This window comes from Miniopterus natalensis, chromosome 13 (assembly GCF_054644295.1).
Source record: "Miniopterus natalensis isolate mMinNat1 chromosome 13, mMinNat1.hap1, whole genome shotgun sequence".
NCBI classification, from domain to species: domain Eukaryota; kingdom Metazoa; phylum Chordata; class Mammalia; order Chiroptera; family Miniopteridae; genus Miniopterus; species Miniopterus natalensis.
Window position 1 is genome coordinate 38285261 of NC_142093.1, and position 27666 is coordinate 38312926.

The 27666-nt window shown below is 36.1% G+C and overlaps 1 protein-coding gene and 1 pseudogene across 5 annotated transcripts; one reads left to right on the plus strand and one right to left on the minus strand.

Annotated features, from left to right (window-relative positions):
- Positions 1-5918: 5918 nt before the first annotated feature.
- Positions 5919-27101, minus strand: NFU1 (NFU1 iron-sulfur cluster scaffold). Of its 5 annotated transcripts, none has more exons than XM_016224227.2 (7): positions 26990-27101; positions 22725-22860; positions 19254-19320; positions 12702-12816; positions 9225-9285; positions 7484-7658; positions 5919-6086 (listed from the first exon to the last, which is right to left on the minus strand). In XM_016224227.2, the coding sequence occupies exons 1-7, from the start codon at positions 27078-27080 to the stop codon at positions 6042-6044; spliced, it is 690 nt and encodes a 229-aa protein (XP_016079713.2). In that variant the 5' UTR covers positions 27081-27101; the 3' UTR covers positions 5919-6041. The 5 variants fall into 5 exon arrangements, with proteins under 5 accessions (XP_016079713.2, XP_016079714.2, XP_016079716.2 ...); XM_016224228.2 differs by lacking the exon at positions 22725-22860 and adding an exon at positions 18756-18834 and having other exon boundaries at positions 26990-27096; XM_016224230.2 differs by lacking the exon at positions 22725-22860 and having other exon boundaries at positions 26990-27095.
- On the plus strand, positions 11259-11358 carry LOC148091654 (U6 spliceosomal RNA; annotated as a pseudogene).
- Positions 27102-27666: the final 565 nt, after the last annotated feature.

Genomic DNA, 27666 nt, shown 5'->3' on the forward strand with positions numbered 1-27666 from the left:
TCAAGGTATGATTACAATGTGTGTGTGTGTTTTTAATTGATTTTAGAGAGAGAGGGAGAGAGAGAAACATCAATGTAAGAGAGAACAACGATTGATCCCCATACACTCCCTGACTGGGGATCAAACCTGCTACCTGGATATGTTCCTTGACTGGGAATCAAACCCACGACCCTTCAATGCACAGGACAATGCTCCAACCAACTGAGCCACGCCAGCCAGGGCATTGTTGCAATGTTTGAACAGCACCTTTGTACACTGCCAGAAAACCTGTGAATGCACCAAAGAAAATGCCAGCTTACCACCAAAGTTCTCATGCTCAAACTGTAATTATTGAACCCCCTGCTTTCCTCTTCTGCTTGTTACTCCATCATGACTATCAATCTGTCTTGTTTATCTCCATTGTACAGCTATTTTGGAAGGTGCTTATGCACCAGTTAAGAAGAAACTTTGAAGGCCAATATTTTCCCACCTGTTTAGTACAGGCAGACCCAGGGAAAGCCCCAAGAATGAAAATCTACCTCCATAAGTGGAAGGCAGGGAAAGACCCAAGAGAGGTTGGCCACTCCAGCCTGGTAGTTGATAGAGTTTATAAAGGAAAACTTACAAGGCATGTCTTGGGTGGCTGCAAGGCAAAATGGATCTCCGTGCTGCTGGCAGATGACAGTTATTTAGGGTAAAAGTGGGGAATAGTCACAGGTACAAGTACGTGAATGCTAGAAATTATATGCTTGACCAGGTCAAGACAACAACCTATTCCAGGAACCAGCACATAGCAGGAAGCAAGGGAGGGGTGCTGATTTATGTCAGAATGAACATCAATTAAGATCAGATAGTCTTTGTAAGGAGGTGTTTGCAGAAAGCAACTCTGTTCTGGTCCGGATCCAAGCTTGTGGGACAGACAGAGGCCATGTCATGGAACAGGCTCTCCACACTCCACCCCTTGTTGCCGGCTCTTACAATCTTGCCTAGCCACCTGTTCCATGAGGCTCCCTGAGTGTCAGTGAGCGGCTTCAGTAGCAGGCATGGAGCTTGCTTAGCTGCCAGTTGACTGCATTGGAGATACAGCAGCAGCAGTACAGAAAGAAAGAAAAAAAACGAAGCAGTCCAAGTATTAGTAACAATTTTTTCCATCATGCCCCCCCGCTGTCCCCCCAGACCCAACTCATGGGTTAGTAGGTTACTTGGACTTGGGGCCAGATCATTTAACTTGAGTTTTCACATGTGCTAACAAAGAAAAAATATTAACAGATTCACCTGGTGTAAAACAACATTTAGTTTGGATAATGGCACAGGTGCCCACCCTGTAACTGGATGTCACAGGAACAGCAGAATTCTAAGATCAGAAAGACAAATATTTCATAGGGCCTTGAACTGAAAGAACTTCTCCTGTGAGAATTATATTTGTAGCCTGATCTTTAGGTGTTAATGTGGCCGCAGTCTTTGGAGCCTGGCCAGGCTGTGTAAACCAAACATATTGGCCAGGGGGAAGTGGTGCTTTCTGGCCTAAAGAGGTGAATTGGAGTGGGAATGTGCCAGACTAGGTCTCCTACCTTCTCCCCTCTTTCAATGGTGCATGTACGGGTAAACACAAATAGTGTGCCTCCATAGGTCCTGACTGCATTAGGATGACAGGATCCCACCAGAGACTGAGCAGTTTTTCATCTATTGTTAGTACATACAGACCCAGGAAAATGCCCCAAGACTAAAAATCTGCCTCTGTTAGTTGAAGGTAGGGAAAGATCAAAGAAAGAGGCTAGCTACTCCAATCTGGTAATTAGTAGGGGTTATTAAGAGAAACTTACATACAAGGAATGTCTTGGGTGACTGCAAGATTAAACCGATTCTGGAGCCTCTCGGCAGACACCAAAGAATTATATAGGGTAAAGGGGGGGGGGAGAGATAGTCATGGGTACTAGTAAGTGAGTGCTACCAGGTACTGGGAATTCCTTTACATGCTTGACCAGGTATAGGACAACCACCTGTTCCAGGTACCTGCACAAAGCAGGAGGCAAGGGAAGGGTGCTCATTTATGTCATAATGAACATCAGTTAAGATCAGGCAGTCTGTAAGTGGGATTTACAGAAAGCAACCTCTGTTCTGGTACAGCTCTAGCTCACAGGACAGACAGCGGTCACGTCACAAAACAGTTTTTCCTCCACACCAACCTACTACAACAAAGAGCCCTTTGTAACCATGTCCCAGTCAAGAGACTGACATGGAAGAATTTTGTTTGTCTGAACTCCATCTACTCAGAGCTTTGCCTGAGCTGGACCTTTGGGAATAAGGGCTGGAGAAGAAAATAAATTATCTATGAAGGAATGGGGACATCTGGGTCTAATTCAAACATCTGAGAAAATGGAAAGGATTTCCTCTCCTGATCAAAAGCTGTGAACTGAACTAAAAAAAAAAAAAAGTGATGATGTTAAGGTGTGTCATTTATTGCCTCTTTATGCTACCCTATTTCCCAGATTAGTCCTGTGAAATCTAGTGGTTCTCAGCCTCCTCCTTGCCCTGCATCAGGGCTTCCAGTTGTCATTGCTAAAGAAAGGAAGAACCATAATTGAAACAGCTTTATAAGATTTTTAAATATCCCCAAGTTTGTGATTTTTGTTATCCCTGATCGGAATCCCAATATAAATAGCAATCAAATTATTAAAATAAAAAAGGCCTAGGCACAAACTTCTAGTTATAAGTCCTGGAGATAAACTATACAGGATGGTGACAATAGCTGTGTTGTATATTTGGAAGTTGCTAAGAGTAGATTTTGAAAGTTCTCATCACAAGAAAAAAAAATTATAATGTGTGGTTATAAATGTGAACTTACTGTGCAGATCATTTTGCAATATAAACATAGAGTGAATCATCATCTTATAACCCTAAAACTAATATAATGTTATATGAAAACTGTATCTCAGTTTTGTATTCTTTTTGAATAACAATAATATGGGGAGCAGGGGCACACACCTATGTTCTACTTTTTAGGCAGTTTTGTGAAGAAATGTACCCCAGTAGTCAGGGAAGGTGGTAGCAAGCATCAGAGAGAAAAAAAGCAGGCTGAGCCACTAAGGCCTAGGAGAAGAAAAAGGCACAGGTAAGGGCCCCAGAAAGGCCTCCTTAAGTGAACCCCTTTGGTTCCACCATTACCCCAATTCATCCTATACATCTTCACACCAGAGTGACCTTCCAAAAGCACAAATCTGATCCTGTTTCTTCCTGCTCCCCATTCAGTGGGTACCCTTCACCTGTAGGACTAAGTCCAGACTCCCATGCACGTATCTCATTCCTGACAGGTTTATCAGTACCATCTCCCACCACTCTGTTCAGACATCTATGGTCTAGCTATATAAATACTTCCCGTGCCCTAAAAAAGAATACCACTGCGAACTTTCGCAGATATGCATTGTCCTTTTTGTGTTTGTTTGTTGTTGTTGTTTTTAATATCTTTTATTCATTTCGGAGAGAGAGGAAGGGAGAGGGAGAGAGAGAAACATCAACGATGAGAGAGTCACTGATGGGCCGCCCTCTGCAAGACCCACACTGGGGATCGAGCCAGCAACCCGGGCATGTGCCCTGACCAGAAATCGAACCAAGATCTCCTGGATCATAGGTAGCCACTCAACTGCTGAGCCACACCTGGCTGAGCTGCACTGTCCTTCTTGAAAGGAAGCATCAAAAAGGGAACCAGCCCTGATGTGACTCAACAGTTAGAGAACCAATCCAAGTATCTTAGGGTCACTTAATTCCCCTTCAAGGGCACATACCTGGGTTGCAGGTTCAATCCCCAGCCCTGGTCGGGGTTCATGTGGGAGGCAACTAATCAATGTCTCTCACATTGATGTTTTTTTCTCTCTCTCCCCCCTCCTTCACTCTCTCTAAAAAGCAATAGAAAAAAATATCCTCTAGTGAGGATTTTTTTAAAAGGGGGGGGGGGGGGGAAGACCAGATGTTAAATAGTGCTTGACTCTAGAGGACTAATCTTTCACAAAATGTGATTACAAGGGGACCACAAAGTTCCCTTGTCCCAAATTACCTCCATTCCTTGCCTATCACATGCCTAAACTCTACCTGTACTTATATATTTAATATAGAACACCTCTCCCTCCCCTAGGAGATCTACATTAAGTCATTATCATCTATTAACACTTTAGAGTAATACTATTTATAGGATTACTTTTCATTTTCATACCAGGTGTGAAAAGTTCACTGAGGAAACATTGAGTTTTGAAGGGGATAAAGATAATCCTGAAATTAGAAGGAAGGCAGGCCTGGCCAGGTTACCTTGGTTGATGACTCTGGGCAAGAAAGGGACAATATAAGGGCCTGTGGAATTGAGTATGGAAATGTCGAGAAGGGGCAAGATATGGAAAAAGGAATCATAAATAAGTTGGCCATGGAACCTGGCCAGGTAGCTCAGTTGGTTAGAGCATCGTCCTGATACAAGATTGTGGGATCCAATCCCCGGTCAGGGGACATACAGCAACCAACCAATGAATGCATAAATAGGTGGAACAAGAAGTTGATTTCTCTCTCTAAAATAAAAATTTTTTTAATTTTTTAAGAAATAAGTTGGCCATGAAAGCAAACTTTATTCACTGTGATGCTTAGTTTTATATGTCAATTTGGCTTAGCCACAGTGTCCAGATATTAGTCACACATTCTGGATGTGTCTGTAAGGGTGCTTTTGGATGAGATTAACATTTAAATTGGTGACTTTGAGTAAAGCACCTTGCGCTCCATAATGTGGGTAGGCCTAATACAATCATTTAAAGGTCTGACTTGAGCAAAAGACTCACCTCTCCAGAGCACAATTATTCACCAGCAGAACTGGATTTGGACAGCAACATCAGTTCTTCCCTGTGTCTGCCGCCTGATATCCCACCTTGCAGATTTTGGACTTGCTAGCCACCATGACTGCGCGAGTCAATTCCTAGCTTTCAAAGCAATTCCCAGTCTAAGCTGAATCCATCTAAAATAGCTCAGAAAGCAAATTCTCCAACCTCACTATCTGGTTCTGTGAATCAAAGGACAAAAATAAAAACTTCAATTCTTGGCATTCATAACTGCTGGAGTTCTTGTTTCCATCCCTATTTTAATCTCTGTAGTTTTGGGGACCAGAATTCCAGAGATGCAATGTACCCATCTTTCTTTTCCTGACATTGTTTATGAACTGTTGTCTCTGAATTACTATAGAAAAATGAGAGAGAAGGATAATTTGCGATCTGGGCTCTCTAAAAAGGCAGTACCGCTATGGTAGAAAGATAACTATCCAAATTTCTGGCATGGCACAGACTACAGAAGCCAGTAGAAGGACCAAAGCAGCTTCTCATCTTCATTTCAGAGGGATTCTGCTTCATGGGATAAAGCCTGAGCAATTAATTCAGCCTGCAATGTCTTATAATTAATGGAAATTTTTTCTACATTCTGGAACCTGGTTTTGTTTTGCTTTTTAATCAGTATTCAGCATTATGATTTTTTTTTTGGCGGGGGGTTGGTCTCTTAGGGAGAAATTATATGCTACTACACTGGGGACTACTAGCCTGATATTTTTAAAAATATATTTTTATTGATTTTAGAGAACGGAGAGGAAGGGAGGGGGAGAGAGAGAAAGAGAGGGAGGGAGAGAGAAACATCTATCAGCTACCACCCTGACCGGGGACCAAACCCGCAACCTAGGCGTGTGCCCTGACCAGGAATCGAACTGGCGACCTTTCAGTGCACAGTACGATGCTCTAACCACTGAGCAAAATCGGCTAGGGTGAGGTAAAATGTATTTTAAACTGTTTCAAACGTTATGCAAAGAATTAATCATGAGAAATGACTAACAAAAATTAAAATAACCCTGGATAAAAATCCATGTGTACAGAAGATGATTCAGGATGTTATAAATAACTCATATGAGGTAAAGTAAACATGCAATATTTATATATCATTCTCAGGGTAATATTTTATTAATCTGCAAGTTCCTAAGCCATTAATAATAAAAGCTTGGTATATAGTATCAACAAGTCCGATTGCTGGGTCCAAAGAAAACTCAATTTATTTTAAGGTGAGTTTGCCTCTTTTTCATTTGATTCATCTTCCATAACCTAGAACCAAAAAAACAAAGAGAATTTAATAATTAAGAAAATAATTAGAAATTGCTATTTTCCTGTTTTAACATTATTTGCTTACCTGAAATACCCTACTCTATAACAATGCATGTCAATAAAAAATAAATCTATTATCAGCTTCAAAGCCCAAGGTTTGCATTGTAAACTGGCCTAACAACATAAAAGCCAACTGAATATTAACAAATGAATCCAGAGGCCTGGCTGGGTAGTTCAATTGGTTGGAGTGTTGTCCCAATATACCAAGGTTTCAGGTTCGATCCATGGTCAGGGCACATGCAAGAATCAACCAATGAATGCATAAGCAAGCAGAACAACAAAACGATGCTTTTTTTCTTCTCTCTTTCCCTTTCTCTCTCTCTCTCCCTCCCTTTCTCTCAAAATCAATAAATAAAAAACTTAAAAAAGAAAAATGAATCCCTAAAAAAAGTAAGGAAACAAAATATATTGGCAACCATTTGATCTTACTCAGATAAAATTCATTTTAAACCTTAGAAAAAAGTTACGACTTTCATTTCTAATAAGTTAATAAAACTAGTAATGAACACTTGAAGAAAAAATGAAATGATTAAAATCTTTTCATGAGTTAATATATTACTCAAATAATAAAGAACAATTCCTTTGGTAAGGAAAAGAGTTATATAAACCTAAGAATTTTTTTTCTCTTCACCACACCTACTACAATTAAATGTCAATTCAAGTTTATAATCTTGCCAATCACTCCACCCTGGACAAGTAAATAAAAATGTCCTTTGTCAATCCACCAGTGTCAACAAATGTAATTTTTTAAAAGGCATACGGAAGGAAATGGAACAAAGTAAGTTTTTTAAAAAAATCTAAACTAATCGGGTTCTATTCTGAGACAATTAATGGAAAACAATTCTCTCAAGAGTTTGTTTTTTTAATATATCTTTATTGATTTCAGAGAGTGGAAGAAAGAGGGAAAGAGATAGAAACATCAATGATGAGAGAGTCATTGATCAGCTGCCTCCTGCATGCCCCCTACTGGGGTTGGAGCCCGCAACCTGGGCACGTGCCCTGACAGGGAATCGAACCACAATCTCCTGGATCCTAGGTCTATGCTCAACTGCTGAGCAGCAGTATGCCCCATGAGTCTCAATTTCCTGTGCACAAAATGGAAATGAATCTTAAGACACTGTGCTATTAGAAGAGTAAATGAAGTAATATTTGTAAAAATGCCTGGCACTAGGTAGGTATTCATAACACTAAAATTAATTCTAAAACAGTTGTCAAGTCTAACAAAAATTGCAACACTAAGATCTAGCCCTTGAAGAAAATGTCAGATCATGAATTTCTTTTCTTCGCAAATGTTTATTTTAATATTAAATCTAAACCATCACATAATATTGGCATACCTGTTCTACACCTTCTACTTCTGGAATATAAAACTGCAGCATGTTCTGAATTCCATTTTTCAGAGTAATGATTGAACTAGGGCAGCTGGTACAAGAACCTTGGAGTTTCAGCCGTACGATGCCATCTTCAAACCCCTTATAGATTACATCTCCTCCATCTTCCTGCACAGTTGGCCTGTGGTCACAGTATATTTGTGATATATTTAAGAGAATAGAAATTTCCATCAAAAAAACTTTAATACTCAGAGCTTAGATTTTATATTGGTAAAATTCACAAAGTTAGAGCTACTCTTACAATAGAGAACAATAAATGTGGCTAGTCTCATTTGTAATTTTAATTTTGTCAAATTCATTCATACAAATAATATGCTCTACTTACTATATTTTAATCTTACTTATTAATCATCTTTTTTAAGATTTCAAGTTTCCTAATAATTATAGTAACTACCTAAGATATACTCATTAATTTCTTTTGGGTGAATACAGAGAAATTGACACATGCTGGCTTTTTTTTTTTTCAGGTAAACTTTTCATTGAAATGTAAAATTAATGCAGAAATCATGTACAATCGATTCAATCAATTTTTACAAAGTGAACATACACTTGTCTCAGACCAAGAAACAAAACACTAGCCTCTCAGAAGCCCTCTTATTCATTCTTCTTTCTAATCACTCCTCCCAACCAAAGGTAACCATTTCCTAATTGTTATCACCATTTATTAGTTTTGCCTTTTTTTTAAACTTAAAAATTTTAAAATATAAATTCCATTTAGGAAACATATAGTATTTACTCTTTTGCAACTGGCTTATTTTGTTCTTTGTGAGATTCATCCATATTGTCGAGTGGAATTGCTGGGTCAATAATATGCATAACCCTGGCTGGGTGGCTCAGTTGGTTGGAGCATCATCCCATACACTAAAAGGTTTGGGGTTTCATTCCTGATCACAGCACATACCTAGGTTGCTGGTTCAATCACCAGTAGGGGCGCATACAGGAGGCAACCAATCAATGTTTCTCTCATATCGATGTTTCTTTCACATCGATGTTTCTCTTCTCTCTTCTTTCTTCTCTCCCCTTCCCTCTCCCCTCTTTTAACAAACCATTTGCAAAAAGCTAAATGGCTTTTCTGCTTCTTAGCAAATGCCCCTGGCCAGCTTCTCATATTCTAGCCTCACACCAAAAATAAGCAAATGCCCCAAGGGAAGCCTCAATGTGCTTTCCTTCCCTACAGGATCTTGTTTGCTTTGGTAGCTATTTAATGCCTTCACACACAATTTTTTTATTTATTGTATTTTACCTAGCTTTTCTGGGACTTCTCACCAAGACCACTGGTCTGCTATAAGCAAAAAGTAGAAGCCTGAAGTTCTCCACTTATTTAAATTTACTCTTTATGAACAATAGCCTAAAATATAGGTAATCCTTCCCTCGCAATCTTCCCAAACACTGTTAAATCATTTTTTTCTAAGAAATTTGGTATTATATGAATGTCAAACTTAATGGTGACTGTAAAAGATAAAGTCCTTTACTGACTATGTTTAGATAGATTGTTTTAAGATTTGGAGTGAATATAGACAATATACAGGCTTTAAATTCAACTGTTATGGCTACCTACAGTGGTTTACATTAACTTATACTTCTTTTAAAGCTCTACTATAAGCTCACAGGCAACCAAAAGCAAATTGATATAATGAAAATTGATTCTGCAGTATATATGATCTCAAGTAGAAGGATAAGCACATACCGTATTCTAGTATCTAACAATTCTTTAATCATTGCCACAACTTCATCATCTTCTTCAGATCCTAGAAACAATTACAAATAAAGCATATCAACAGTAGAAATTTCATATCCATGCAAATACAAGTACTATTAAAACAGGACAATATTAACTTAATTTTAATGTCTCATTAAAAAAGTAAAAGCATAGAACTGGTAACTCGGTATGGTGATAAAGTGATTTTTGGGAAATGGAAAGATCACTCCTTCAGTTCTCTAAAGAAAAATTAAGGAACACTGATCAATTTGATATCTGGTGACAAAGGTGAGTATACTGAAATAACTTAATCTACTAATGATAGCAGGGTTTCAATTTTTTGGTCAATAAATCTGCAAACTTTCCTAATTCTCAAGGATTGAAACATAACAGAAAAAGAGGTTGTCTGGATTTTGATGGAATCTTTGAGACGAAAAGGCACAACTAGTTTGTAAGTTAAGTTATATTTTCAATTTCTTAATTTCGTGGTTTTCAAAATGATGATCATACTAAATATAGATGTAAGCCTTATGGAAATTTCCAAAATGTTCTATAAATCTGAGCAAAAAGTTATTTTTAAATTTTGTTTCAGTTTTGTTTTTCTTTTACTTTGTAAGGTTATATACTGATTTTCACCAATGCCATTTTATGGGTTTTAAATTTTTTTGAGAAATTTGTTTACCTTCAGGAAAACTAAAAGTGCAGACGATTCAAATCACACTATAAGAGACACTAGAGTTCTAGCAACAACATAAGTAACAATTATCAATATTAAATTATATTAACTTTGAATCTTTAAAAAAATAAAATGTAATAAAGCTAAAATTTTCTTACATCAGCAAACCTAATTTCCATTCCCTGTTGTCACTTCCATAGGCAACCACTATCATGAGTTTAGTGCACACCCTTCTAGTACATTTCCATTTCCATATGTACATTTACACAGATGAGATCACACAATACACACTGTTCTATACCTTGACTTTCTTGATTTAATACCTTAAAGGTCTTCCCATTTGTCTTCATTTAGCTAGTTTCTTGATTATTTCAGTTGTTTCCAATTCACTGCTATTTCTAACAATCCTGCAGCATACATGTTTGTGTAAAGTATTTATCAGTATACTTTTGTAAATATATCTGCAAAATAAATTCCCAGTGGTAGGATATTTGGGTCAACAGTCTTGTGTATTTTTTAATTTGGTAGGCATAGTCACATGGCTCTCAAAATGTTATATCAATTTTATGTATATATCCATCAAGAACACAAATAACTGTTTCATGAACTGTGCCATGCATAAATGGTACATATGTAAGAGTGTGTAAGTAGCCCAGCCGGACATGGGTCAGCGGTTGAGCATCGACCTAGGATCCAGAAGATCGAAGTTCAATTCCCGGTCAGGGCACATGCTGGGGTTTTGGGCTCGATGCCCAGTAGAAAGTGTGCAGAAGGCAGCCGGTCAATGACAACGCTCTCATCATTGATGTTTCTCTCCCTCTCTCTCTCTTTCCCCCTCTCCCTTCCTCTTTCTGAAATCAATAAAGATATATTAAAAAAAAAAAAGTAAGTAAATATACCCTTCACTTTTCCTTTATCACTTAATATTTTCTTTTATATCTTTTTACATTGATATCTCCCACTCTAGTTCATTTCTTTTAACTGCTGATATATTTTTTAAATATTTCAAAGAGCATGTTTCCATGTGCTATCTTGTGTACATTTGTAAAACTCATTTAGAGTATATACCTAGAAATGCAACAATACCATCTAAAGGTCATTATACGAATGTTTGTGTGTGTGTGTGTGTAGGTATGAATGTATGTGTATACACACACGCACATAACAGTATCTTTATAATGGAAAAAGGAAAAACTTCATCAACAATAAATATAATACTTGAGCTCCATGTACAGTTCCTCTTCCAAATGCTTTACACAAAATAAGTTATTTACAACAAAGCACAAAAACCACAAACCACAAAGAAAACGATGAATACATGTGACTACATTAAAAAGAAAAACTGCTTGCTTTGGCAACACAAAAACTAAAACTGGAATGATACAGAGATTAGCATGGCCCATGAGCAAAGATGACACACAAATTCATGAAACATTTCATATTTAAAAAGACATTTCTGAATGACAAAAGCTATCCTAAACATAGTGAAAAGATAAGGCATGGTTAGGGAGAAGTTATCTGCTATGAAAAACCTAACAAAAAACTGACACTCAGAAAACTTAAAAATCTGATAAAATTGATACAAAAAAGACATATAACTCAATTTTTAAAAAATGGGCAAAGATTATGAACAGGAAATATATTGACAAGGAAAATAATGACCAATAAACATATGAAAACCTTCAGGCTCAGTGTTATAATACCAAGGAAATGCAATTAAAACAAGGTATCATTCTACACTTAACATATTGGTTAAAAAAATGTAAAAGACACTAAGTGATAAGAAAGACATAAGAAAGTCAAAATTCTTATACACTGCTAATTTGCATATAAATTAGCACAATTTACAATACAGCAATTCTACTTTTGAAATATATGCTAAAGAAACTCTCCACATATGCATAGAGACTGTACATAGATGCCCATTGCAATATTTGTAATAGAAATTAGCACAAACAATTCACTTGAACATAAGTAAAGGAACAAAATAATTAACTGTAGTTTATTCATATAATGAATATCCAGCACTTAAACTAAATAAAACAAAACTACATTGCTTTTCAAAATGAATGTATTTCAAAATATTTTGCTCAGTGAAAAAAGGAAGGTTGCATATAACGCAAGTTATTTAAAGGTTAAAAACAAAAACCAATGTTATATATTCACTGCAAAGATTTGTATTTGTAGTAAATGTTGAAATGAATAACCTATGGACGCAGACAATAGGTAGGTGAAGGCCTGGGGTGGGGTGGGGTGGGGTGGGAGATGGGTGGAGGGGAGAAAAGAGGGAAAAATGGGGGACATCTGTAATACTCTTAACAATAAAATAAAATTTTAAATATAATAATAATAGTAAAATTGAGTTTACATACATCTCTGGAAGTAGAAAGGGAAAAGGGATGGGGGTTGTAGGGCTTTGGTTATGTCTTTAATATTTTATTTGAAAATAGATCTAAAGCAATTATAGCCAAAATTAACATTTGTTAAATCTGAGAGGAGGGCTAACTGGTGAGCTTTATACTATTTTCTGTATGTTTGAAAATTTTTATAATTGAAAAATTTAGTTTTGTATAACAGATGCAATTTATTTACAAATTTTCAAAAATGATGGGCAAAACTAGCATATATGAAGTTTCATTTCCTCAGAATTGGTCCCAGAGATAAATATAGTACAATGATAAAAATCTGTATTCCCATGACTTCTGAAATTAAAACAAATGTAATCAAAACAAATGTGAAATAGAAAAGCTTTTTTTAAAAGGACAAATATTAATTACCCAACATATTACCTGCTTCTCCTGAAGATGTTTCCTCAGTAACTAAGGGTAAGCCAGCTGCAAAGAAATCCATGATTGCTGCATAAATATCTGGTTTCAGTAAATTCCAGTCTAACTCTTCACTTTCCTGTAAATATTTGAAGGAAAATGCTAAAATTTCCACCCAAGGGCACAAATATAAAACAGTACTTTATATCTTTTAAGAATATTTTTTGCCCGGCTGGGCGTGGCTCAGCGGTTGAGCATCAACCTAGGATCAAGGAGATCAGGGTTCGATTCCCAGTCAGGGCCTCACAGGAGAGTTTTACCAAACATTCAAAGAACAATTAATATCTACCCTCCTCAAACTATTTCAAAAAATCCAAGAGGAAGGAACACTTTTTACGAGGCCAGCATTAGCCTAATTCCAAAACCAGATAAAGACACTACAAAGAAAGAATTACAGGCCAATATCCTTGATGAACACAGACGCTAAAATCCTCAACAAAATATTAGCAAACTGAATCCAGCAAAATATTAAAAAGATCATACACCATGACCAAGTGGGATTTATTCCAGGGATGCAAGGCTGGTACAATATTCGCAAATCAATAAACGTGATACATCACATAAACAAACTGAAAGACAAACATCACATGATCATAACAATAGATGCAGAAAAAGCATTCGATAAAATCCAACACCCATTTTTGATAAAAACTCTCAGCAAAGTGGGAATAGAGAAATCATACCTCAACATAATAAAGGCCATATATGACAAACCTATAGCCAACATCATACTCGATGGGCAAAAACTAAAACCATTTCCCCTAAGAATAGGAACAAGACAGGGGTGTCCACTTTCACCACTCTTATTCAAATAGTACTGGAAGTCCTAGCCACAGTGATCAGACAAGAAGAAGAAAAACATAAAACGCATCCATATTGGAAAGGAGGAAACAAAACTGTCATTATTTGCAGATGACATGATATTGTACATAGAAAACCCTAAAGACTCCACCAAGAAACTGCTAGATTTAATAAATGAATTCAGCAAGGTAGCAGGATACAAAATTAACACCCAGAAATCAATGGCATTTTTATACACCAATAATGAACTCTCAGAAAGAGAAACTAAAAAAAAAATCGCATTTATCATTGCAACTAAAAATATAAGATACCCAGGAATACAGGTAAGAGACCTGTACTCAGAAAATTACAAGACACTGAAGAAAGAAATAGAGTAAGATATAAACAAATGGAAAAACACGCCATGTTCATGGATTGGAAGAATTAAGATCATTAAAATGTCCATACTACCTAAAGCAATCTGTAAGTTTAATGCAATCCCTATTAAAATACCAACAGCAAATTTCACAGATCCAGAACAAACGCTTCGAAAATTTATATGGAATGAACAAACACCCCGAATAGCCATGGCAGTCTTGAGAAAGAAGAACAAAGTTGGAGGGATCACAATACCAATATCAAGTTATACTACAAAGTCACTGTAATCAAAACAGCCTGTTACTGGCACAAGAACAGACACATAGATCAGTGGAACAGAACAGAGAACCCAGAAATTGACTCACGCCATTATGGACAATTAATACTTGACAAAGGAGGCAAGAACATGCAATGGAGTAAAGACAGTCTCTTCAATAAATGGTGTCGGGAAAATTGGACAGGTACATGCAAAAAAATGAAACTAGACCACCAACTTACACCATACACAAAAGTAACTTCAAAATAGATAAAAGACTTAAATGTAAGACATGAAACCATAAAAATCCTAGAGGAAAACATAGAGAGCAAAACCTCAGACATCTCTCATAGCAATATGTTTGCTGATACATCTCCTAGGGCAAGAGAAACATAGGAGAAAATGAACAAATGGGACTGCATTAAAAATAAAAAGCTTCTGCATAGCCAAAGAAACCATCAGCAAAATGAAAAGGGAGCCCACTGTATGGGAGAACATATTTGCCAATGACACATCTGATAAAGGGTTAATATCCAAAATATATAAGGAACTCATACAACTTAACAAAATGAAGACAAACAATCCAATTAAAAAATGGGCAAAGGACCTAAATATACACTTCTCCAAAGAGGACATACAGATGGCTAAGAGACATGAAAAAAAGCTCAACGTCACTAATCATCAGAGAGATGCAGATAAAAACCACAATGAGGTATCACTTCACACCTGTCAGAATGGCTACCATCAACAAATCAACGAACTACAAGTGCTGGTGAGGGTGTGGAGAAAAGGGAACCCTAGTACATTGCTGGTGGGAATGCAGACTGGTGCAGCCACTATGGAAAGCAGTATGGAGTTTCCTCAAAAGATTAAAAATTGACCTGCCATTTGATCCAATGATCCCACTTCTAGGGATATATCCTAATAAACCCAAAACATCAATCACAAAGAACTTATGCACCCCTATGTTCATAGCAGCACAATTTACAATAGCTAAGATCTGGAAACAGCCCAAGTGCCCATCAGTAGATGAGTGGATAAAAAAGCCGTGGCACATTTACACCATGGAATACCATGCAGCTGTAAAAAAGAAGGATCTTTTATCCTTTGGGACAGCATAGAGGGAACTAGAAAGTATTATGTTAAGTGAAATAGGCCAGTCAGAGAAAGACAAGTACCACATGATCTCACTTATATGTGGAATATAATAAACAAAATAAAGGGATGAACAAAATGGATCCAGAGACATAGAAGCATGGAACAGACTGAGGGATCTCAGGGGGAAGGTGGGGAGGGGGGACTGGGCAGGGAGAGATTAATCAAAGAACTTATATGTTTATAAGCATAACCCATGGACATAGACACTGGTCTGGGGAAGGTCTGGGGGTGGGGTGGATGTGGGGTAGAGGGGGTTAATGGGGGTAAAAAGGGGACATCTGTAATATTTTCAACAATAAAGATAAAGAAACTTAAAAAGAATCAACCAATGAATGCATAAATAAGTGGAACAAATCAATGTCTATCTTTCTCCCTCTTCCTCTCTCCAAAAATCAATAAACAAAAAATTTAAAAACAAAGATTTTTAAAAGGCTGAATTTAAAAAAAGAATCAAAGAATGAATGCATGAATAAGTGAAACAAACTGATGTTTCTCTCTCTCCCCCCTCTTCCTCCTCTCACTCTAAGAAATTAATAAAATCTAAAAATCAATAAAGAGGATGAAGAAATTTCCCATTCTTTTAAAGAGAACAGGATATAACTGCTTAATCAAATACATAGAATATGACAACTATTAAAAAATTCAATTTACATATATTACTTAAAGAGCATTGAAGAAACCCAGTGACAAAACTGTAGAGCCAAAACATGTAACATGTTTTATCTATGGCTACTGTGCTAGAGAGCTTGTAAATTGTCAACAAGAGCAATAAGAAAGAATCGATAAGAAAGAATCAATAACTATTTCACCCCAAAATCTGACCAAGTGGTTGATTCCATTAAAAAAAAAAAAAAAGGAAGCCCAGCCGGCATGGCTAAGCTGTTGAGCATCGACCTAGGATCCAGGAGATCACAGTTCAATTCCCCAGTCAGGACACAAGCCTGGGTTGCAAGGGCTTGATCCCCAGTGGGGGGTGTGCAGGAGGTAGCGGATCAATGACTCTCTCATCATTGATGTTTCTATCGCTCTCTCCCTCTCCCTTCTTCTCTCTGAAATCAATAAAGACATATTTTTAAAGTGAAAAAAAAAAAAAAAAAAAAGGTATAATTCTTAAATACCTAAATAGTACTAACATCTAAAAGAAGAAAGGCAGGATATATTGTTTTAGTTTTTTAAAGGAGAGCTCTTTAGCCCAGCCAGGTGGCTCAGCTGGTTGAGCATCATCGCATACACCAAAAAGGTTACAGGTTCAATTCCCAGTCAGGGTACATAACTAGGTTGCAGGTTTGATCCCCAGTTCGGGTGTGTATGAGAGGCAACCAATTAATATTTCTCTGGGACACTCATGTTTCTCTCTCTCTAAATCAATTAAAAAATACATATACAGGGTGTCCCGAAAAATGTATATGCACTTTAACAGCTGATAACTCAATTCTGAAAATAAAATGTATTTTAATAAACACTGCCTTTATAATTATTCAAAGTGCATGTATACATTTTTTGGGACACCCCCAAAAAATGAGGATTTAAAAGAAATTTTTTAAAAGGAGAGCTCTGTAGAAGAAAAAACTATAAGATGCAGTCTATTTAGACTCTCAGGAAACTGTTGGCTAAGGTTTCTACACTTGAGGCTACATGCCTAAGAACAATTTTTGCAATGCATTAGAACCAATTTAGAGGCAGTACACAGAAGAGGAGCTAAATGGGCACTGCTAGGGATACCAGAGCAAAACTAGTGTGATGCCTTAGTGACTGGGAATGGGAACTAGTTCGAGGTAATGTTTTAATGAATTATTTGGAAGAAGGATCAGAAAGCTACCTCAGATCTTCAGTAAACAGTGGGCTCTACTGAGTAAGGAAATTTTGGTAACAAAAATTTCGTAAAGTTTGAATGAGGAAAAAAGGCAACATATAAGCTGAAAATACACTTACACATTTAGAAAAAAAAACATAAATGATACATAAAGCAGCCTCTGAATTATCAATTACAGATCAGAAGGCAATCACTGAAGATATCAGGTAAATGGAATAGTCCATGATGAGGAAGGTTAACTGAAAGAAAACAAATGAAATCTGCTATTATACCTATTTAACATCAGTATGTGCCCTTATTTGGAATATTATTTATTAGCTATGTCATTTCTTTAAGCAAAAAATAGTGAAGCTGAAATTTCAAAAAGGGTAACTAAATTATGAAGAGAAAGAGAAATAAAAGATGACTTACCAAAATCAAATCAAGAAAAAAAACAAACACCCTGTAAGATATAATCGCATATTTTCATCTAAAAATATTTAATAGCATAGGCTGTATGTAAAAGAACTAAATAAAAATGTCTTAAAATAAATGCATAATTTCCATTTTGTAAAATAAAGACAAGAATAACTAGTAAGAATTCAACCAGATAATGTATGTAAAGCACTCGTGCCATATCAAACATGTTAGAGATATTAAATAAATGCTGGTCCTTTTTTCTCCCTCAGAAAATTCCCAAGAAAGAAAACTTGGTGAGGCCAGATGTCTCTAAACTGATAAAGACTAGGGATCAGTTAACACAGACTTGCTCACCATGATTCTACATTTGTGGGAAGCTACTTGAAGGCTGAAAATTCAATTTAGAAAATTTTACAACATTGTTTCCTTCTACAAAAATTTATTTGAGTGCATACTATATGCCAGGCATTGTTCTAGAAAATCTTAACAAGATGGACCACCTTTATCTTCACAGAATTTATATTCTAGTGTAGGAAAGACAGGGAATAAAAATAAAAAATACAATTAAGATAAGTGCAATGAAGAAAATAAACAGGACAATGAGCTCCTGAGGGAAGTGACATTTTCACAAATATGGTAAAGAAAGGGCTTTCTGCCGGGCTCGTGTGGCTTAGCGGTTGAACATCGACCTATGGTCGAAGAGATAGCAGTTCGATTCCCAGTCAGGGCACATGCCAGGATTTTGGGCTCCATTCCCAGTGAGGGGGCGTGCAGGAGGCAGCGAGTCAATGACTATCTCTCATCATTGATGTTTCCCTCTCTCTCTCTGAAATCAATATACTTTTTTTTTTTTTTTAAAAGAATGGGCTTTCTGAGAAATAGCTACATCAGAATACTGCACTAGATGTAACATGTTACTAACCCAGTATGTCCACTTTTTCAGTACATAAAGAACTCAGAGTAATCCTTTCAAATTGCTTAAGAGGAGTTGAATGAATACTTTTTATTTTGATGTGAAATTAGACAAGTGATTAAGTACAGTGCATGCATACCAATTAACAGATTTAAAAGGATACATAGTTCAAATTTAAATAGTTCATTTCTCATTAATCTAGTAGACTTAAAAATGAAACAGCCTTTTTTAGTAGATACCACCTTAGCTATTGCAATGGTTAGCATATTTAGCTTGCCTTTTTTTGACATTTACAGGTTGACCAAGTGCTGAAGAACTTACACAGTCCACTGCTCTATGTGTGAAGCTCTGAAGTGTTATTGCAGGATGGTAGAATGGGTCAGATGCCATGATGTGCCTACTTTGAAAGCAGATATATATATTCAATCATTCTGTTGGTCAAATATATATATTGTGTGATTACTTATTTGCTTCTCTTATTATTCTATCAATTTAAACTAAAAATTAATAAAAATAATACTTGGAAGCCTAAATTCTAGTCCTGCCAATGTTGTCTTGGCCCTGCTGTAGGCTACCTATATAATCTTGAACACTGCATTTAATCCTCGGAAGCTCAAGTTTTTTTCTCTTAAAAAATGAGAGATCTGGAATTCTATTAAAATAATTAACTTAAGAAATGTGAGAAGTAAACATAATTTGAGACTTTTTAATAACATTATGTATAAAATACATTAAGAATGGAAATTCGAGAGGGGCATTTGACTCAGAAAAACTGAAAGTGCTTTGCATTTCCTTTCACATCATCCTATGCTTGTTTACCTTTGTGACAGTGATAAAATCTGGTCCAAAGAAGACACTTTTCACTCCTTCAATCCTAAATAATTGCCTGTGGGGGGGAAAAAAAAAATAGATAATAAAATGTTTAATTATGAAAAGTTTATAATAAACAAAAGTACAGAGAAAAATAAAAGTACTTCCATATATCCAACCTCAGTTTCAAATCACAGCCAACCGTGTATTATCCTCCTCCCTACAACTGAGCAACCCCACAGTAAAAATACAGAGCATTTTTACTACAGAAGATCCCTCATTTCCCTCTAAATTCAGCCCTCTTGCTTTACCTCCACACTCTGCTAGCTTTTTCTTTATGGCAATGATTTTTTATTTATTTTTATTTTTGCTTTAAAAATGTTTCCGGCTTTGTTGAGATATAATTGACATAAAACACTGTGTAAGTTGAAGGGGTACAACATGATGACTTGCTACACAAATATACTGTGAAATGATTTCCACAATAAGGTTAGTTAGTACATCTGTCATCCTGGTAAGTATTGATCTTTTTAAAATATATATATACATATATGTATATTTTTACTGATTTCAGAGAGGAAGGGGAGAGAGAGAGAGAGAGAGAAACATCAATGATGAGAGTCACTGATTGGCTGCCTCCTGCAGCGCCCCCTGCTGGGGACTGAGCAACCAGGGCATGTACCCTGACTGGGAATCAAACCTTGATCTCCTGGATCATAGGTCTTATGCTCAAGCACTGAGCCACGCCGTCTGGGCATAATTATTGATCTTTATGTCACTACTGCTTTGCCTTTTCTAGAATTTCATATAAATGAAACCATATAGTCTTTTGTGTTTGGCTTCTTTCCTTTACCATAATGCTTTTGAGAGTGATCCTTGTTTCTGTGTGTACTAATAGTTTATTCTGATTTATTGTCGAGTAGTATTATGTTATATGGGCATTTACAATTTGTTTAGTCACTCTCCAGTTGATGGACATTCCCAGATTTTTGGGGGGGTGAGGCTATTACAGATAATAATACTTGGAAGCCTAAATTCTAGTCCTGCCAAGGTTAAGTCTTGGCCCTGCTGTAGACCACCTATATAATCTTGAACACTGCACTTAATCCTCTGCAGCTCAAGTTTTTTTCTTTTAAAAAATGAGATCTGGTCTGGCCAGGCATGGTTCAGTGGTTGAGCATCGACCTAGGATCCAGGCGATCGGGGTTCGATTCCCAGTCAGGGCACATGCCCCATTGTGGGCTTGATCAATGACTCTCTCATCATTGATGTTTCTATCTCTCTCTCCCTCTCCTTTCCTCTCTCTGAAATCAATAAAGATATATAAATAAATAAAAATTAAAAAAAAAAAAGAGATCTGGAATCTGCTATAAAGATTCATGTGCTGGTCTTTGTGGAGCATATGTTTTGTGCTTTTTGTTTTTATACACATAATAATCATACTGTACTTACTGTTCTGAAACTTGCTTTCTTCACTTAACAGTATGTCTTAGAGGCCATTCTATGAGAGTTAATATGGGTCCTCCTCATCCTTTTTAATATCTACAGACTATGGATGAACAATGTTTATGTAACTCTTCCTACTGATGAATATTTGGGTTGTTTCTAACTTGTTACCATTACCAACAAGGCTACAATGAATCTCCTTGCACACACCTTATGTATATATGCTGGTGTTCTCTAAGGTAGTGTTTTTAAAACCCACCAGCAAGTTGTGAAATAGATTATGTAGTGACCAAAATTTTATCTAATAAAACAAAACAGAAAAGGATAAAATAAAACGAACAAGAAACAAAATATAAGAATGGATTGCACATTGTAAGGGTGAAAACTGTCCCATCGAACATGTTTCATACACATACACACATATATATACGTATATATGTGTGTGTATAATACACATATATATATGGATATATGTATATGTATATGTGGTGTGTGCACTAGGTCAGAATATAAAGCATTTCTTATTGTGGCTTGTATCAAAAAGTGTGAAAAACAAATGCTCTAAGGTATATTCTGACAAGTGCATTTTTAGGTCAAAAAAATGTGCATTTTGATTAATATAAATTTTAAAAACCATTCTGAGATATGCATCTTTCTGACATCCCTAAATGAGACATATAAGAAGAGTGTATATATTGAAAATTATTTAAGTTTTATTTTCCAAATATCATGGGCAATCAGTATCAGGCACAGATTACTAAAAATTTCTATTAATACTGACTCTATTTCTTTTCCTTTTTTTAATCCTCACTTGAGGATATTTTTTCCATTGCTTTTCAGAGAGTGGAAGGGAGGGAGAGAGAAAAACATCGATGTGAGAGAGAGATATCAACTGGTTGCCTCCCACATGTGCCCCAACCAGGGCTGGGAATCAAGCCTGCAACTGAGGTATGTGCCGTCGGCCAGAATCAAACTCAGTCTGCAGGCCAACGCTCTAACCACTGAGCCAAATATTAGGGCTAATATTTCTTACTATAATTTCTTTAGCTATCAGCTATAAAGTGTTTCATTCCAATAATGTTATTGTTTATGCTTTGTCTAACATATATTAACTTGTCTCTACTGAATTTAAAAACTGTCTCGACTGAGTAGCTGTTTTGTTTTTTTTAAATTGATTTCAGAAGGAAGGCAGAGAGAGAGAGAAACATCAATGTGAGAAAGAAACATCAATCGGTTGCCTCCCCAGGATCAAACCTGCAATCTGGCTATGTGCCCTGACCGGAAATCAAACCTGTCACTTTTTGGTGCATGGAAGAAGCTCCAACCTACTGAACCATACTGGTCCAGGCTCAACTGAGTAGTTTTGTTTAAAAAAAAATCATTCCATATCTGATAACTATTATCATTTATAGTTATGAGTGGAATATTTTAGAAATGACTCTATTTTGAAACATCTAGAAATTCAGCTATCCTTAAGAATTAAATGAGTAAGTTTTCATTGCTTATTAAACCCAGTTTTAGCTCAGCCGGCGTGGCTCATCGGTTGAGCATCAACCTAGGATCCAGGAGATCACAGTTCAATTCCCAGTCAGGACACAAGCCTGGGTTGCAAGGGCTCAATCCCCAGTGGGGGGTGTGCAGGAGGCAGCCAATCAATGACTCTCTCATCATTGATGTTTCTATCGCTCTCTCTCCCTCTCTCTGAAATCAATAAAGATATTTTTAAAAAAACAAAAAACAGTTTTAAAGATTTAGAATGGAAATTTACCATATTATCACTTTTATGGATGATTTTTCTTAAGTAAAAATATAAATTGTTATGTAGTCATGATATAGATCTCTCAAATACATCACTTTTCAGGAGGTTTCCTAATATCAACTCTTAGTTTTCTCTATCCCTTACCTGAAGAGAAAGTATTCTCTGGAAAAAAAATGCAGTGCACATAAAAATGCAATAACTAAATAAAGCTGCCTTAACCCTAAAGTCAGTTATTTATGTTTCTTGGTAAAAGCAAGTGGAAAACTGTAATATACCTAGCCAGAGGGGAACGAAATGCTGTAGCTGGTGTGGGAAAATCCATGGTCCTTGTCTCAAGAACTGGTTTTCCTGGAATAAACTTTAAACTGTTGGGATTTGGGGTATCTTGTGTTTGAATAAACATGTGTCTCACTAAAAGAGAAACAAAGAAGAATGTTATTCTAGAAATAGTAGTTAACAATTTATGGACTATCATTTTCAGAGACCCAAAAGAAGAAAAATTAGTAAAAAGAAAATACAACTTTGTTGCCCCAAACTGACAAAATAAAAGAATTTTTAAAGACAAGAAAGCAATGTATCAATATAGGATAAATCCATTGAACTTTATATTAATTTTGATTAGATAGTTTTGTTACTCAATAGATTCTAGTAATATTCTACACTTAAGTAGGAAGGTATATTGTAATTCAGGAATCATATGCATTCTATTTGGTGACTTAATATCAAGGGCTATCATAATCATAAATCATCAACACTATGATATTATAGAGTAAAATGTTACATTGTCTTCTTTCCAAAGTGCTACCATCCTTTTAAAGACAAATATATTTATAATAACAACTAATATTTATTGTGCGCTTACTATTTACATGCCAAGGACAGGGTCGAGTGCTTTTTGTTTTTTTTAAAATATTTTGTTTGATTTTGAGAGAGAGAGGAAGGGAGAGGGGGAGAGAGAGAGAAACATTGATCAGCTGCCTTCTGCACGCCCCTTACCAGGGATCCAGTCTACAGCCTAGGCACATGCCCTGACAGGGAATGAACTGGCAACCTTTCAGTGCATGGGACTATGCCCAACCAAATGAGCCACACGGGCCAGGGCAGGTCAAGTGCTTTAAATGTATTTAAGCTTTTAACAACCTATGAAGAAGGTACTATTATTCCCATTTTACAAATGAAGAAACTGACGCTTACAGATAAATAACTTGTTAAATTACAAAGAGTTAAGTAACTGCCCACTGGTATAGAGTTAGTGACACCAAAACTTATCATGTAAGTGGGAATCTATGTGACTTACTTTCTGGAATATTTAAAACTTATCTTTACAGGTTCTTTTCTTTCTTTTTTCTAAGGCCATGATTAGATTGAGAATGAATTAATTAACGCACTAAAGAAAGAACAGAATGTTTAATTTCCTGCCTTGTCAATATAATAACAGTTTGTAGGACAAAAGGATAGATAGTACTAGGGTTTTAATAGTTTTAAAACTACTAAACAGGCCTTTATTATTTATTATGAAAATAAACCTTCTGACCAAAAAACACCAATTCTCATCTTACTAAAATAAGTTAATTCATTGAGTCATTAACATGTTCTGGGCCCTGGCCAGGTATCTCAGTTGGTTGGAGCATTGTCCCAATATGCCAAGGTTGTGGGTTTGATCCCTGGTCATGGCACATACAAAAATCAATAAAAATCCAACCAGTAAGTGCATGAAAAAGTGGAATAGTGAGTCGATGTTTCTGTCTCCTCTTCCTCTCTCTCTAAATTAAATTAAAAAAAATAATAATAATAGACCAGCTGGCGTGGCTCAGGGGTTGAGAATTGACCTATGATCCAGGAGATCATGGTTCAATTCCTGGTCATGGCACATGCCGGGGTTGCAGGCTCGGTCCCCAGTAGGGGGCGTGCAGGAGGCAGCCGATCAATGAGACTCCCTCTCATCATTGATGTTTCTATCTCTCCCTCTCCCTTCCTCTCTCTGAAATCAAAATAAATAAATAAATTAATAAATAAATAATAATAATAATAAACATGTACTGGGCATGGTGCTAAGCACTCCACATGAATTACATCACTTAATCCTTACATCCTGCCAACGAGGCACTGTTTTTATCCTATTTTATAAGTGAAGAAACTAAAGCTCAATGTCACTGAGCTAGTTAAAGAGATAACGCTGCCAATTTTCCAGCACTGACTTGCTTAACCACTGTGCATAATGCCACTCCATACTTACTAGTGCCAAGCATAACAGGAAAATATATTTAAAATCAGTCTTCCTATCTTGTCATAATCCTCATAGCACACATCTTAGAAGATAGGAAAATATCAGAGCAACAGTTTTATTTTAAATTAGAGGTTAAATCTAGCAAAACATATGGTTGTTATGGAAGTGCTTTTCTTACAAGAAAAGATTCTAACTTGACAGCTGAAAACTGTTCTTGCACCTTGCCATACAGGTTCAGCTAATTGATGTTGTCATTTCCTTGGTGAAATAGAAATTGAAACTAAAATCCCAACATTTTGCTTATTTAAGTCATTGTCCTATAAGATATCAGTTGGTGACTTGGTGACCAGGCAAATCCTTAAGAAGAAAAAAATTTTATATAACCTCAATGTCTAACTGTTTGGTTTAAAATACTTATATCACTAATCAATAAATGCCTCTGAAAATCTGTTACAAGGAAACAATTTTTCAGACGGAGCATTAAAGAAAGGGCTTTCCGCTCAGTCGGCACGGCTCAGTGGTTGAGCGTCAACCCATGAACCAAGAGGTTAGGGTTCGATTCTGGTCAGGGCACATGCCTGGGTTGCAGGCTCAATCCCCAGCAGGGAGTGTGCAGGAGGGAGCCAATCAATGACTCTCATCATTGATTTTCTGTCTCTCCCTCTCCCTTCCTCTCTCTGGAATCAATAAAAACATATTTAAAAAAAAAAAAAAAAAAAGAAAGGGCTTTCTGTAAATATAGACAACAAAGTTCTTTTAGCCCTGGTTCTGACCAATCATTTCTTGCAACCTTTTTAAATAATTTATTGGTAACCAAAAGCTCCACACACATTAGGCACTCCTTCAGTATTTGAAGAATTAAATCTGGCTTTATTCTACTCAACCCATTTGTGTAAAACTATATATACAGAAAGAAAATTTTTTAGAAATACTTAAGGTAAGAACTGTAATTGTAAAAAAATATTTAAGAGGCATAAACTGAAGTAGAAAACAATATATGACATCAGTACATAAATTTTCTTTTGACAATAAACAAAGCTATTTCATAAAAGTGATTTGACTAGGTATTAACAAAATCATTCCAATTATTTTCTAAATTGGGTTTAATCACGTATTTAAAAAATGACTCCCAGATCCATCATCCAGAAAGATGCCCCTGAAAGTGTCATAGGGTTACACCAGGATAGAAAGACTGATCGAAAATAATTTTTCCTATAATGCTTGGTATTAATAGGTAAATAGGTAGGCATAAATTCCTCCAAAACTACAGATTAATGGTGCTTAAAGTCAGTATCGAAGACTAAAATCAGCAGCTTTCCAATTTGAAAAGTCTATGTGACCACATAATTCAGTCCCACAAAAATGTAAAGTCCAATTAAAGTAGCTTAACATGCTGAGGTACTCAATATTTATAGCTAAATTATTCTGTGATTCAAGAAGATAGGCAAGGTACTCCTGTTCTTGCCCCAGTACACAGGATAGATAAGGTCTCAACCCTAATCCAACTCACGCCATTAGCCAGAGTCAGTCAACTTCCAGAGTATGGCCACAGGAAGTGTTCAAGGTAGTAATGGAAATGGAGCTGAAATGGAGGTAGGCCAGGAGCTGAATCTAAACTCTTATAGCTCCATAAGTACATATAGATAGGTATTTACACACAGACATACACCCTTTCCTCCCAAGTTTCCCTAACCACACAACAGTTCCTCCCACTATAACACAACAATGGTCATATTCAAGTAACTTTCAAATCCTATCCTCATACCTGTTTCCAACAGTAAAGAAAATAAAAGCATGTAACATCAACCAGATTGTCAAAAACCATAGTGACCCATTTTGACAAAAAAAGGAAAAATTACATTCAAAATACTATGTTCCATGGTGTGGATGAAAGCTAGAAATTTACTGATTTTAGAGGTATTCTTATAAAAATAAGGAGGGTAATGGCTTAAAATACATGATTCTCTGAAACACAAACTCATCTGTAACTTCTTTTTACCATATTTTCACTTCAGAAATCACTTATTAAGCAACTCTTATGTTTCAGAGAATAGGTTATGCAAGATACTGAAACTTCATAGACCTATTAGACATTGTGCTCAGGATTCTTGAAATTAAATATCAATGATATGTGTAAGCAAATAATTACAGCAAAGTGTGATGTTATGAAAGGAAAAAATGCTATGTTCTTTTATAGGCGGCACCTGAAAAAAGAATTTACAAATTGTCATCTTTTATGACCCAACAAAATTTCGTTCAAGCAGTTTCATTAGCTTCTGAAACAAAATTTGCCCTAAAAGAAGTGAATTTTACCTGTGTTACATAAGGTTGCAGATAGTGGTATAAGTGGTCTTTGTACAAACTGATGCAGAGGCTGTTTCTTAATGGTGTATGGATTCATCATGTCATAGAACCTACATTTAAAAACAAATAAAAATGACATTTTAAGAATCTTTTAAGCTCAGTTTCTACTTCTCATGCATAAAAAACCATAATGAAAATATTAATAAAACTAAATTTTCATTTTCTATCCACATTATTTTCACTTCTTCAGGCAAGGAATAGCTACAAACAATTTAAAAACAAGAGCTCAAGGGGAAATTTACATCCTTGATAACTGAGTACACACAGAATAGTGCAATATCTGTAAGAAACAGAAATGTATCTACACTAGCAATTCATAACCTGGAGTCCCAGACTCTTAGTTATGCATGAAGGAGGCAAAGAACTACAAACTGTTTTTCCCTTCTTTTTAAACATTTTTAAAACTAAACTAGATAAAAAAAATCACATGGTTCCAAATTTAAAAGAAGAAAAGAAGCCCTGGCCGGTTTGGCTCAGTGGTCAGAACTTGGGACCAGGGTCCCAGGTTTGATTTGGGTGAGTGGAGGAGGTAACCAATCAATGTGTCTCTCTCACATCGATGTTTCTCTCTCTTCCACTCTCTCTGAAAAACAATGGAAAAAACATCCTTGGGTGAGAATTAGGAA

Bases quoted from the DNA above. Each gene is read 5' to 3' on its own strand.
- NFU1 (XM_016224227.2), bottom strand. From the start codon at position 27,080: ATGATGAATCCATACACCATTAAGAAACAGCCTCTGCATCAGTTTGTA. The intron at 22,861-26,989 runs GTAAAATTCACT...TTTCTCTTTTAG, and splicing joins TGCAACCTTATGTAACACAG to TGAGACACATGTTTATTCAA. The intron at 9,286-12,701 runs GTAATATGTTGG...AATTGTTTCTAG, and splicing joins AACATCTTCAGGAGAAGCAG to GATCTGAAGAAGATGATGAA.